This window comes from Barbus barbus, assembly GCF_936440315.1.
Source record: "Barbus barbus genome assembly, chromosome: 27".
In the NCBI taxonomy this organism is placed as follows: Eukaryota; Metazoa; Chordata; class Actinopteri; order Cypriniformes; family Cyprinidae; genus Barbus; species Barbus barbus.
In genome coordinates this window covers 25,335,007-25,348,470 of record NC_136755.1, presented here as the reverse complement: position 1 = coordinate 25,348,470, position 13,464 = coordinate 25,335,007, and the positions used below count along the sequence as shown (strand labels likewise).

The 13,464-nt window shown below is 34.5% G+C and overlaps 1 protein-coding gene across 3 annotated transcripts in view; it reads left to right on the top strand.

The window, feature by feature from the left end:
• The window catches only part of LOC306847680 (junction plakoglobin-like), a 122,941-nt gene that overhangs the window by 96,613 nt on the left and 12,864 nt on the right, over window positions 1-13,464 (top strand). For 2 of the 3 annotated variants that reach the window (XM_079381779.1, XM_079381778.1), the window contains 5 exons: window positions 778-881; window positions 5,693-6,031; window positions 10,232-10,384; window positions 10,562-10,681; window positions 11,777-11,927. In XM_079381779.1, the coding sequence (XP_079237905.1) occupies window positions 778-881; window positions 5,693-6,031; window positions 10,232-10,384; window positions 10,562-10,681; window positions 11,777-11,927 (867 nt within the window). Of the gene's footprint in view, window positions 1-777; window positions 882-5,692; window positions 6,032-10,231; window positions 10,385-10,561; window positions 11,147-11,776; window positions 11,928-13,464 lie in introns of those variants that run through there. The other variant, XM_079381780.1, reaches the window with a different exon arrangement.

Here is a 13,464-nt window from a genome sequence, read left to right as displayed (position 1 = left end):
GTCTAATATTTTCAAGTGTTTATGACCATGAAAGAGAGTGGAGAGTGCCAAATATTTTGGCGGAGAGAAGGGAAATGGGATTGGGACACATTACAAGCCAAACTTGAATCTGCATCATGAACACCATGACTGGACATATCAGCAGCATGTGTGTTAAACCGCTAAATTAGAGTCTCAACAATACATGATTTAGCTATTGAACTCAACTCAAGTAGATTTTCCATTAAAACTAATATTACTGGTGCAGTTTATGTAAAAGCCCACCTTTATCAAACCCGCCTGTAAGGACTGCTTCACGGCAGTCATGCCGTCGCTGTATGATATTACTTTATTAACGCTGACCTTTCAGCGAATGAATACTTAGATATACAACGACAAAGGTTGCGAGACTAAAATATCTCACTCTATCGTGCCTGCCAGAGCTGATCTCATAAAAGTCTTCACAGTTATGGCATCTTCCCATATGAGGCTTCAACGCTCATCTTTAGAAAGCGCCGAGGATCAGGTAGTTACAACACTGGATGAGAGGCAGTTTTCAAGGATGTCTCCTAATCTCCTTCCCACTTTTTATCTTCCTAAAACATGTGGCTTTTAGTTTATCTGCACAGACTCCAAAATACATTTATCCCTTTGGCAGACAATAGCTAATCCATGGAGAAATACAGCCTTCTTCTTCTTAGAGCAGGTTGTGTAGCTGGGTAGTTTTGTCCTTTCTTCTTTTTTTGTGGCTAAGTCCGATAAATATGGACTCTAAGCCTTTTTCTCTCCATTTGGCAGGAGGTATGCAGGCTCTCGGCCAACATCTCACAGGTTCGAGTCAGCGTCTGACACAGAACTGCCTGTGGACCCTGAGGAATCTCTCTGACGCTGCAACCAAGCAGGTAAAACGAGCTGTTTCAGTCTGTAGACCGTATGTTTGTTACAATGCTGCACTGAACTTAAAGGGACAGTTCACCCAAAAAATACAAATTTACTGTGTTTACTCACCCTCAGGCTATCCAGGATGTAGGTGACTTTTTTCCTTCAGTAGAACAGTAAAGCAGATTTGGTTAGACTTTATTTTAAGGTGTCCTTGTTACAGTTTAATTATTACGACGGCGTTTTAGTGCCACGTTAAAAAATTAAAAAATCTAAAATTACGAGATTAAAGTCATAATCTTTCGAGAATAAAGGCGAAATAAAATGAGAATAAAGTTGAAATGTTCCAAGAATGAAGATTAAAGTTATAATATGAGATATTCTAGCCTTTTGCACATGCAAATGGCCCGGATTGGGAGCACCGGCAGATATTCCAAAGTGTCAGCTTTCAAAATCTGTCAGTTTTATAGCGAAATACAAACAATATGCATATTATATTTTTCACACTCTTTAATGTGGCGTGACAGATCGCTGTATTCGCTTCAGTTTAAGCGGCATGTGAGTCAATCATCTTTCCGATTCCAATAATGAGACGTTATTTTCATTATAAATTAGGCTATACTGTTTTTTTCATGCCTTCTGTTCCTTCACTTTTAAATCTTGCTATAAACTTGAAATAAAGAGGAAAAACATATTTATCATTTGTATTTCATGATAAAACTGACAGAATTTGAAAGCTGTGTTTTTAAAAGCAACAAGGCACAAAATTATTGCGATTACTGTGTGGCTGGCGTGCTACAAACAATGAATGGAAGACGTTAAATATTATGTCCAATCATTTACTGTATTATACCATGAATCAAACAGTTTCTGAATAGTCACAAGCCTATAGGCCTACAGCTAATAACTCAGAAAAGAAAACAATATAAGAAAACAACAGGCTACATCTGAGGAATGAAAGTTTGGACGCCACAGACGTTTTTCGGAGTAGGTGGTGGAATTTTCACAAAGAAATCAGTGTTGAATTGATTCCCATAAATACAGCGATCTGATCATTAAAGAGCTTGAAAAACACATTATTGTAAGACGCATAATTTGCGTTTCGCTATAAAACTGATTTTGAAAGCTGCAGACTTTGTTTTATAGCCTATTAAAAGTACCAAAAGCACAAATCTGATTGCTATTGTGTCGTGGTGATGGCGCAGTGGATAAGACACATGCCTTTGGTGTGAGAGACCCGGGTTCGAATCCACTGTGAGACACCAATGTGTCCCTGAGCAAGACACTTAACCCCCTAGTTGCTCCAGAGGCGTGCGACCTCTGACATATATAGCAATTGTAAGTCGCTTTGGATAAAAGCGTCAGCTAAATGAATAAATGTTAAAAAAATGTTAGTTATTGGGTGGCTGGCGCACTACAAATAATGAGTGCAATGGAAGACATGAAATATTATTTCCAAGCATACTGTCCCCGCGAATATGACACATGGGATGATTTCTGCTAATAATCCCACATATTGTAATGTATTAAAAAAGGGTTAAATAAGAGAGCTACTATGGCGCCCCCCAAAAGAATGTTGATTGAGTGTGTGAGCTGATGTTACAATAAAAATTTGTTCCTCTTCAGTCTGTTAATAAATATCATATTCTTGATATTAAGCTGTTTCTGCGAGTCCTTAAAATTGACTCTTCCTCATCCCAGTAAAATGATGTGGCCTGAATCCTCCTAAATTCCGGTGGCCTGGCAACTTCTCCCTCTGCTCCCAATCCAGGCCATTTGCATGCGCAATAGGCTATACTCTCAAGATATTATAACTTTAATTTCTACGATTTAAATTCTCAAAACATTTTGACTTTATTCTCATAGTATTTCGACTTTTATTCTCAAAATATTACGACTTTAATCTCGTAATCTTAGATTTTTCTTTTTTTTTTCTTAATGTGGCACTAAAACGCCGTTGTAAATTATACATTTAAGTACTGAGTAATATTAATTAACCACATGTACTTACTATATGGTTAGGGTTTGGGTTAGGGTTACTTGCATGCAATTATGCATAATTTATAATATAATATAATTTATAATAGTAAGTACATATAACGTGTAACAAGGACACCTTAAAATAAAATGTCACGCATATTTTTTTAGCTGAAACCGTGGTCCTTGGTGATTCATAAAATGCAAGTGGTTGGTTTTTGAAAATAAAAAAAGCATGTCAAGGAACACAAAATGAATACCCATGGCTCCTGATGATATATTGAGGTCTTATGAAGCGAAATGATCGGTCTGGGCTAGAAACTGAACATTATTTACAACACAATAACCTGTTATCCAGAGCCTCAGTCCAGAGTGATGTTAGGTCTGCGAAAGAATCATTCTGTTGAACAGGTTCTTTTTAATGAACCGGTTGAACCAGTTCACCAAATCGGACTGAACCATCTAAAACAGTCTCGAGCAGCACAGATCTACAAGTTACTCAATCAAAACTCACTTTCGGACACCTTACAGTCAGTCCAACTCAAAATGAGCCAACATACTGTCCTATATGATCCTATGATGCTGATTTTTGCTGACTCATTCAGCGCTCCAGTTCCTCCAACAGTCAGTGAACTGAGGAATCAGATCAGACTCGGACCAAAGACCAATGAGCCGCTGATATGTGCATGTGTGAATCCAGCACTTAAATAAAGGGCCAAAATGAATGTTTTTATGGTTTCTCTTTGTTTGTGTAAATCGTTGAAGACTAGTTTATTCACTTTATGTGCTTTAGACATATAAAACATCCTTGTTTCATTTCATTATTGGGTGTTTTAATAATATAATTCTGTATACATTACATCATTGTGTGATTACAAAACGAACTGGAGAATCAGTTATTTGAACCAGCAACAAACTGAAACGTCTGAAAGAACCAGTTTGTGGAAAATAATCAAATTTCCCCATTTGCCTGAGGCTCTGGATTACAGGTAATAATGTTGTAAATAATGTTCAGTTTCTTGCACAGACTGATCATTTTGCTTCATAAGACCTCAATTGTCAGGAGCCACGGGTATTACTTTTGCGTTCCTTGATATGCTTTTATTTATTCTTAAAAACCAGCAGCCGCTGACTTGCATTTTATGAATCACCAAGGACCACGGTTTCAGCTAAAAATGCTATTCTCTACTATTTTTCTGAAGAAAAAAAGTCACCTACAACTTGGATGGCCTGAGGGATAGTTCACCAAAAAATTTAAATTCTGTAATTAACAACACACCCTCAAGTCGTTCCAAACTCCTTCATTCATTTTAATTTCTAATGCTTTTATAGTTCAGGCGACTTGTGGTTTTCATAATTGTTCCTCACCTCCACAAAATGTGTCCCTCATCACTGCTTCTCAGAATTCAGTGGCCCAGAAAATGCACATTTAATGATAAACAGGTTATCATTTTCGCCCTTATTATTAAATTCAAGGAACAAAAACAACTATTAGCGGCCGAGTCTCCTTCTGCTCGCACCGAAAGTGTGTAGAATTTAAACGTGTTGAGCAGTCTGTCTCTAATCCTTCACAAACTCGCGTACTATCTTATCTGGTTCTTTCACTGCCTTTCCTCTTTCATTCGTTTCTTATCTCAGTCTCATCCTCTTCTATCATGTCTTTCATTTGTGATAATTAGCTGTTATGACTGCCTGATTCTTGAAATATCGTGTTTTTATGTAAATCTTTTGCACTCTCACTGATCATTTATGATGTATTAAAAAGGTGAATGATAAAAGACTATTCTGGGTTCAGTACAAGTTTAACTCAGTTGACAGTTTTTGTGGCTTGATGTTGATAACCTCAAAAATGATTTCACTTGTCCCTCTTTTTCTTTAAAAAAGGCAAAAATCTGGATCACTTGCAATGGATGTGAATGAAGCTAGTTTGTAAACATTGAAACATTCAGTATTTTAATAGTATAGCCACAAGATGTACTGGAAATAAAATGCATGTTAACAGAGAAATAAATTAATACTTTCATTCAGCAATGATGCATTAAATTGATCAAAAGTAAAAGTAAAGATATGTATAATGTTACAAAATATTTATATTTTTAAATAAATGCTGTTCTTTTGAATTTTCTGTTCATCATAGAATCCTCAAGAAAATTACATTTTCACAAAAATGTCAAATCAGCATATTGAATGATTTCTGAAGGATCATGTGACACTGAAGTCTGGAGTAATGATGCTGAAAATTCAGCTTTGCATCATAGGAATAAATTACATCTTAAATTATATTCAAATATAAAACTGTTATTTTAAATTATTATAATATTTCGCTGTATAAATAGAAAACGTTACTTGATAAATATGAACTGAAATAAAATAAAACATAAGAAACTCAAACTTTGTTTTCAGCTAGTTGCCAAAGCAACATTTCTAATTTTTATTAAGTTTATCTTGATATTCTAAAATAACTAAAACTAAAACTGAAATAAAAAATAATAAAAAAATAATAAAAAGTATGTGGAAAATAAATAAACAAAAAATAAGAAACTGATAAACTAATAACTAATAAAAAAAATTACAAAAACACAACAAAAATTAACTACCGTGAAAATGGAAAATACAACAAAATACAAAAATGTGTATATATATATATATACAGTATATAATGTATAATACAATAATACATACTATAATACACTAATATATAAAAATACAATAATGAAAACTAACTTAAATAATAACATATAACTAACTATTAAAAAATGTCAAAAACACAGTATTACAAAAAAATAAAAAATGAAAATGGAAAATACAATAAAAAAACAAAAAAAATCAGACCCAGTCTTGTTTGATCTCCACACAGGAAGGTCTGGACGGTCTCCTGCAGATCTTGGTGAGCCAGCTGGGCTCAGATGATGTGAACATGCTGACCTGCGCTACTGGCATCCTGTCAAACCTCACCTGCAACAACGCGCGCAACAAAGCCCTGGTCACCCAGAGCGGCGGGGTGGAGGCGCTCATTCACGCCGTGCTGCGGGCCGGAGAAAAGGAGGACGTGGCCGAGCCGGCCGTCTGCGCCCTGCGTCATCTCACGAGCCGCCACCCCGATGCAGAGCTGGCCCAGAATGCAGTGCGTCTGCACTACGGCATCCCCGCCATCACCAAACTCTTGGGCCAGCCGCACTATTGGCCTGTGGTAAAGGTCTGTATGTGTTATTTAATGTGTGTGTGTGTCTGAAGAGCTGCAAATTTGAAAGTCCTCTCCACCGTTTAAATTTAAAGGTCAGATTTGAATCGTTTTGGGGCAGTTCTTGTGCGCCTTTGATGTGGAAGAACACTGAGACCTGCCTCTCGTGTTAAGCTGATTTGCTGCCGGATCTTAGTCATTGAGCGACACTCCTACGCTCCTCTGGGGCCTCGGCGTAATTTTGAGGACACTAGCTGGAACAATAAAAGAGCCCTCCAGCATCATATGCAAGGAGCTGCTGCCATACACAGACTGAGAGCTGTAAATCCCTGTATCAGGATGCCTGAAATAATTTTGTGTTATATAATTAAAATTATGAAGGTGAGGAAGTGAGGACAAAGAAAGAAAGGACAGTCACACTGATAGTTTTTTGGTAGTAAAAAGTCATCAGGAGTCAATGATTTTCAAGGAAAGTTGAGCAACAGAGACCATTGGTTATGTAATAAAATTTAGTAGAACTTAACTTTATGCAAATATTATGGTTCTACCAATGATGTGCTTTTGGGGCGGGACTCTCTGTATCAAGGCCAAAGGTGACGGGGGAGTGTTCAGGCACTTTAAAAAAAAGTGTGTGTGTGTGTATTTATATATATGAAATATTGAAGAAATGTTTCTTGAGCAGCAAATCAGCATATTAGAATGATTTCTGAAGGATCATGTGACACTGGAGACTGGAGTAATGATGCTGAAAATTCAGCTTTGCATCACAGCAATAAATTACATTTGAAAATATATTCAAATAGATAACAGTTATTTAATTTGTCATAATATTTCACAATATTACTGTTTATACTATAGTTTTGATCAAATAAATGAAGTCTTGGTAAACATTAGAGATTTCTTTGAAAAACATTTAAAAATCTTACCAACCTCAAACTTTTGAACAGTAGTGTATTACATTCCAAACCTTTGCCCTTAATATTTGAACATTTGAATATAAAAATTAAGCATTGCAGATGGTCAGTTTTCCTTTGCACTTCTAAAACAACTATCACATGCAGTAACCAACCAATTTCTTTTTTTATCTTGTTGATGCCTCCATGCTAGTCGAAGCCCTTGAAGCTTGGGGAAATCAGGAAGGTCGTGGTGGATGTAATTGACTGTCCTCGGCTTTCTGATTTGTGGTGGGCCGGACTCTGATTGTCTCTCTCTGGGCACGGGCTCCCGGCACGCATGATCTCCCGCTTAATCGTATCAGATCGCTGGAGCAGAATCGTGTGTGTGTGTGTGTGTGTGTGTGTGTGCTGTGTTATGTCCGACACGTGTGATTTCTAACAAAATCAACCTGGCCGAATAGGAGATCTTGAAAATATAAGCGTTTGCATTGATTATGTACTCAGCTGTTTTGTGTTGCTCTCCGCTGTGGTGCATTCAGTGATTTGTTTGTGTAGATGTTGTGCTGAGCAATACAGTAGTGCTTTTAGACTTATATTGACAGCATCAAACCGCAATGTTTTTACATTTTCTCTGTCATTGCCGTTGTTGAAATGCAGTCAGGCATTACTGTATTGCTTAAATGAAAATGTCCAATAAAAGGTATATTAACAAGATGATGTGAGAACTGAGAAATGTTAAGCGGCTAATGCGATCTCAACAGGTCTGTCTAAAAACCAAATTGCTTTTATTTAGTTTACTGATATAACTTAATCTCATATGCATGTACATAATTTGACACATTTTTCAATAGCACTATTCAACTTTTTTTTTCAGCTGTAAAATATTTTAAATGTGGAAAACTACTCAGTACGCCTTTAAATAATGCAGGAAACCATGAGAGACAGATCGTACTAAGAAAGAAAAAGCACAAAGGAGATCTTTTTAATATAGTTTTTTCATTTTCAGTTTTGGGATTTGGAGAGATGTTCACTTAGGCCTACTTTTTATACTTTGCTTGCTATTTTTCTCAACAACATCTTAAACTGTACTAAGATTTGCAAAGATACCAAAGTCAAGTCACATGTCAAAATGAAATCAAACATTTTTCATAGAATTCTTATAAAAGCAAATTATCTGAGCTATTCTATTCAAATTAATTGTTTTCATTGCTTTATTTTCACTTTAATGTCATTTTCTTTAAAGGCATTTTAGGAAAACATCAGATAACGATGATATTTAAATGAAACGGAGATCTTTTTTTTTAAAGCAACAGGACAGTTTTTTAATTATTTTTTGATATTTAGCTTTTTATACCTTGCCTCTCATTTTATTTTTTGTTTTGTTGTGATTTATTTTAAATTATTTTCAAATGAATTTTTTTTTTAACTAGCATAATAAAGCAATAGCAATACATAAAAAATACACTAACAAATAGGTTCATGACAATTTTCTGAACAGTACTTAATTATATGCATTTTTTGCACTGCGATTAAAAGTCAAGTATCTTAATAAGAACTTTGTTGAAATTCTTCTAAAACCAAATTAATGAATACTTTTCTAGTAATATAGTTGTAGCTTAAGTATTGTAGTAGTGTGGCCCAATGTTATGCAATTTATAACATTTAGAACCAGAACTATTTATTTTATAACGTCTTTTATGTAGAAACCAGAAAACAGTTCAACAGTTTTACAAATGGAATTGATGCTGTAGTGGATGGGTGGAGAGAACAGAGCACTAATGCAACACACATGAGATCCCAATGTGTGGAATGCATTGCATCATGGTTATTTGGAGGCGTTTTCAGCACTTGACATGGCTTGTCGTCCCACCCTGCGGAGATCTGCTCTATCAGCCGGCGTTCTCTAATCAGCAGAGGAACATTGTTGACTAATGATGCGTTATGAAGGAGGCCGTATGAAATTAAGCATTTATACAGCGCTCTTGGTGCACAGATGGTTAGGCAGAAGTAAAATGACAAACACTTTGCATCAATGCATGACATTTCTCTGAACTATATTGTGGAGTGACATACAGGTGATTTCACAGACAAAGACTCGCATGTGCATCGGTGCATCCATAAACGTTTGAGGCTGCATTCAGTCTCACATCAAGCCTCAACCTAAACTTTGTATTCAGCTCAAATTTGTAATTAAAAAAGCATTATTGCTGCAAGTAACATCGCTCGGTTGCCATCATGTTGATGTCGGTGCCTGGCTTTGAGTCGACAGTCAGCACTTTAGGATTTACAAGAGTGAGTCACTTGTTAAAGATGATGAAAGCTTTGAGGAATGGACTTACAATGAGCTGCACAATGATGAATTCGCAAAACAATTGAGTTTAGGTTCAGATTATGTCTTTTTGAAAAGGTACGGCGCCACAAAATTGGGGCACGGTGCATTGTGTTTATGAGACTTTAGCTAAATCATCACAAAGGAGATCTTTTTCAAAATATTTTTTCATAGGCCACAATAAGATTCATAGGATAGCAAGTGTTTGAATTTCGAGAGACATTTACTTGTTTTTCATACCTTGCTTCTCAGATTTTTCTCATGAACTGTGATCAGCTTTGCCAAAATACAAAGACTAAATTTCTGATTAAATTATTCACAATTATCTGAGCGATTTCAATGTTTTTACTTACTATTTTTTAGGCATTTTTAGAAAAATCATTAGCTAAAGGTCATGTTTCTATGATTTTCATAATATACTTCATTATATTTCAATATGAACTCATCAAAATTCACATCAAAATCTTCCAGAACCAAATTATCTGAGATAATCTGTTCCATTTATTTATTTATGATATTCAGATTAAACATATCAAACTTTTATTTAGAGCATTTTTTTTATTATTAATTTTGCAATCACAATATTGTATTTCAATTATTAGAACTATTAAAAATTTCACATCAAATTCTGAACTATTTTGTCTTATTTATTGTTTGCTCGTTTGTTTGTGTATTTAAACTGTGATTTTTTTTGTATTAAAAGTTTGATTTAATTTGTTTATTTTCTCTGTGTTGAGCATTTAAAAACATCAGCTAAAGGTGATATTTAAAATATATATATTTCAATATAATCTCATCAAATTTTACATCAAATTTTTCAAAAAACTAAATATTTATTTATTAATTTAAATTATATTCAACACATTTTTATATTCAGCAATTTTTATTAACTTTGGAAACCACTGCATTAATCCATTTGTGAGCATATGAAAGCATTAAGAAAATACAACAGTAAACAGTAGTTAATTATATGCTTTTTTCGCACTGTAGGCCACAGTGGGCTTGATTCGTAACTTGGCCCTGTGTCCGGCCAATCAGGCGCCTCTGAGAGAATCTGGGACAATCCCTCGACTGGTCAACCTGCTATTGAAAGCTCATCAGGAAACTCAAAGACACGGCTCAGGGGCCCAGCAGACCTATCAGGTGCGTTTGGAGCTTTTTATACCTGTGCATGAATTCTTCATATATCCTCTTTATTCACCCTCAAAGGGAGGTCAAAATACAATCCAATTATTATCAAGGTCCCAGTCTTTGGCATAGACCAGGTCCCTTAGTATTATAGTTAATGTTTTCTTCACACTTTTACATTTTTTTTCACAGGATGGCGTGCGAATGGAGGAGATCGTGGAAGGCTGTACAGGCGCTTTGCATATACTGGCCAGAGATCCCATCAACCGAGGGGAGATCGCCAGCATGCAGACCATTCCTCTGTTTGTGCAAGTACTGAACCAACTTATGGCAGTCCTGGCAGTGAAAGCGGTTCATCTGTGTGTGTGTGTGTGTGTGTGTGTGTGTTGTGATGTGTGGGTGTTGCGGGCGATGACTGCCGCTGTCGCATGTGTGTGTTTGTCTGTGTTTATATATTACGCTACCAGTGTCGGTGAAGCTGCATTTAATTCTTATTTTTTTTTAAGTACAGTCAAGCTACTCGTTTGAAAAAGTATTTAGCTATGCAACAAGCAAAAAAAAAAAACTTAAGGGTGTGATATATTTTCAAAATACATAACTATCAGATGATAACTTTTGTGTTTAAAGACACATTTTTCTGGCACAACAACAAGCAATTTGAGAGGGGTCCTAGTATTAAATTTGTAGAGATACATACTAATTAATAAAGTCAAATTTATATCATGTATATAGAATAAAACATAATGATAAAAAATAGTATTTAATAAAATATTTCACAAAAAAAAAAGATTAAACTGAAAGCTAAAAAGACTTATGTCCAGTGCTATAGCGTTTATTTTGAATATTACATAAATTGTTTATATACTACATTTACTATTTACTTTTTATTTACTACAGTATTTATTATGATAGTATACTATACTACACATACTATATACTATAGTACACTTTATTATTATAGCATACTATATACCTTGTTATTGTATTTATTTATTTCAATTGACTTTATTATATTTTCATTTTTAGTTGTAATTTTAGTTTTTATTAATAGTATTTTTATGAAATAGTAATGTAGTAGCATTTTGTTGCTATTTTTTGGGAGAATTAGCTTGATACTGAAAAAGCGACAGTTTTAAATGTCACAATACTGAAAAATACTGTGAGTATTGTCACTAATTTTATTCGCTTCCCAAAACACTGTGCATTATGCTACAGTTACTTCAGTACATGCTTTTGTACAAAGTAACTTAAAAAATAGGAAAGATTTACATAAGATGTGCAAGACTGTTTAGAAAATTACAACCTTGTAATGAGATGTAGATGTTGATAAAGCAGTAGTGAAACAACAGAGATGAGTTTTTTATGTGTATAACCCCTCTCGTTCTTTGACTTCCTCTTTCCTGTTAGCTTCTGTACTCCTACGTGGAGAACATAAAGCGTGTGTCCGCTGGTGTTTTGTGTGAACTGGCTGTAGATAAGCAGTCTGCCGAGATGATCGACGCAGAAGGAGCATCTGCACCTCTAATGGAGCTCCTGCACTCTCCCAATGAGGGGATTGGTGAGTGATGCACATCGAGACAAAGTTTAACGCCACACCTCAATACGGCAAGCTGTTTTAACATTTAATGTATAAAACATTCTAGAAAAGCACATTGTTTAGTTGTTATTATGACTACACAAATAAATGTAGCCCCTTTGCAGTTTCAAACAATGCCTTATTCTTATCTGTATTTTTTACTTCTTTTCATGGTCATCAAGAATAAACGTGACAGCACCAGTGCGGTCTTCGACCCCAGGGGGTTAAATAGATACTAGTAGTTACTTATTACATACTAGTATTTTTTCTTTAGATACTAGCTCTTATTATTAGATACTAGTATTAAATTGGTACTTTTTTGATTAGCTTCTAGTTCTTCTTCAATAGATATTAGCACACATTTATTAGATACTAGTACTTACTCCAAATGTTCCTAGTATGTTTTTTTTTTTTTTTTTTACTAGTAAAGCTTTTAAATGAACTCTTTTGTGGCCATTCTGACTAGTCGTAAGACAAGTTAAAAAGCAGATGTGACTAGTATAATAAGATTTTTTTTACCAGTAACAATTACAAAAGGTGCTACTACCTAATGAACAACTACTATCTGTTAAATAGTAGCTAGTGTCTAATGAAAAGTGATAGTATTTAATAAATAAGTACTAGTACATAATGAATACTTACTAGTAATATTGAAAAAGATATGAGTCACTATTTTAATACATGCTTTTGAGAACTGAGTAGTTAATATATGAATATATGAACAGATCCCCATGGAAGTCAATGGTAATAATTTGAAATGTGTTACTAGTAACAGTGGTTACCAATAGTTACTAATCTCTATTGAAATAATTGCAATTATCTAATAAATAAGAAATGAATCAGACCTAGTATTTTTAATAGGGGTGTGTCAGTACACAAACATGACGGTTCGGTACGTACCTCTGTTTTGACGTCACAGTTCGGTATGGTTTTGGTACAGCAGGAGGGAAAAAACTAAACATTTTTTAATTAAACAATGGGTTACTGAACAAATTGCTTTTTCTTTAAATAAATTCTATTACAATTAATTTTTCCTAGGGATAAAAATCCATTTCAGCTCCTGCTCTAAATCATAACAACAGAGCCCAAACATAAATTCAATTTCTATTTATTTTTAGCTATAATAATCAACACTCAAATTAAAAATGTGTATGCAAACATGTAAACTGCACATAATGCAGTTTTTAAATTAACGTCTAAATGATAAAATTTAAATTTTTTTGTTGAAATACAATAATAACCCAGTGGCTTTCATAACTTGTTTCATAAAAGATTTATCTAAACATAAATTTAAATAATTAAGACATCACTAACAGGTAAAGTAAAATATAATGAAGTATATAGTCTTAATATCCCTCAAAATGTTCTTCTCTAGACTTCATTTCTCTAGCAAATAATGAGCTGGGAAAACTGATGAGTTGCCTGTGGTAAATGAAATGCTACAGTACATTTTGTTTACAAGCTGTTTTGTTGACGTCTTTCCACGATTGAAACACTGATTGAGTGATTATGTTATATG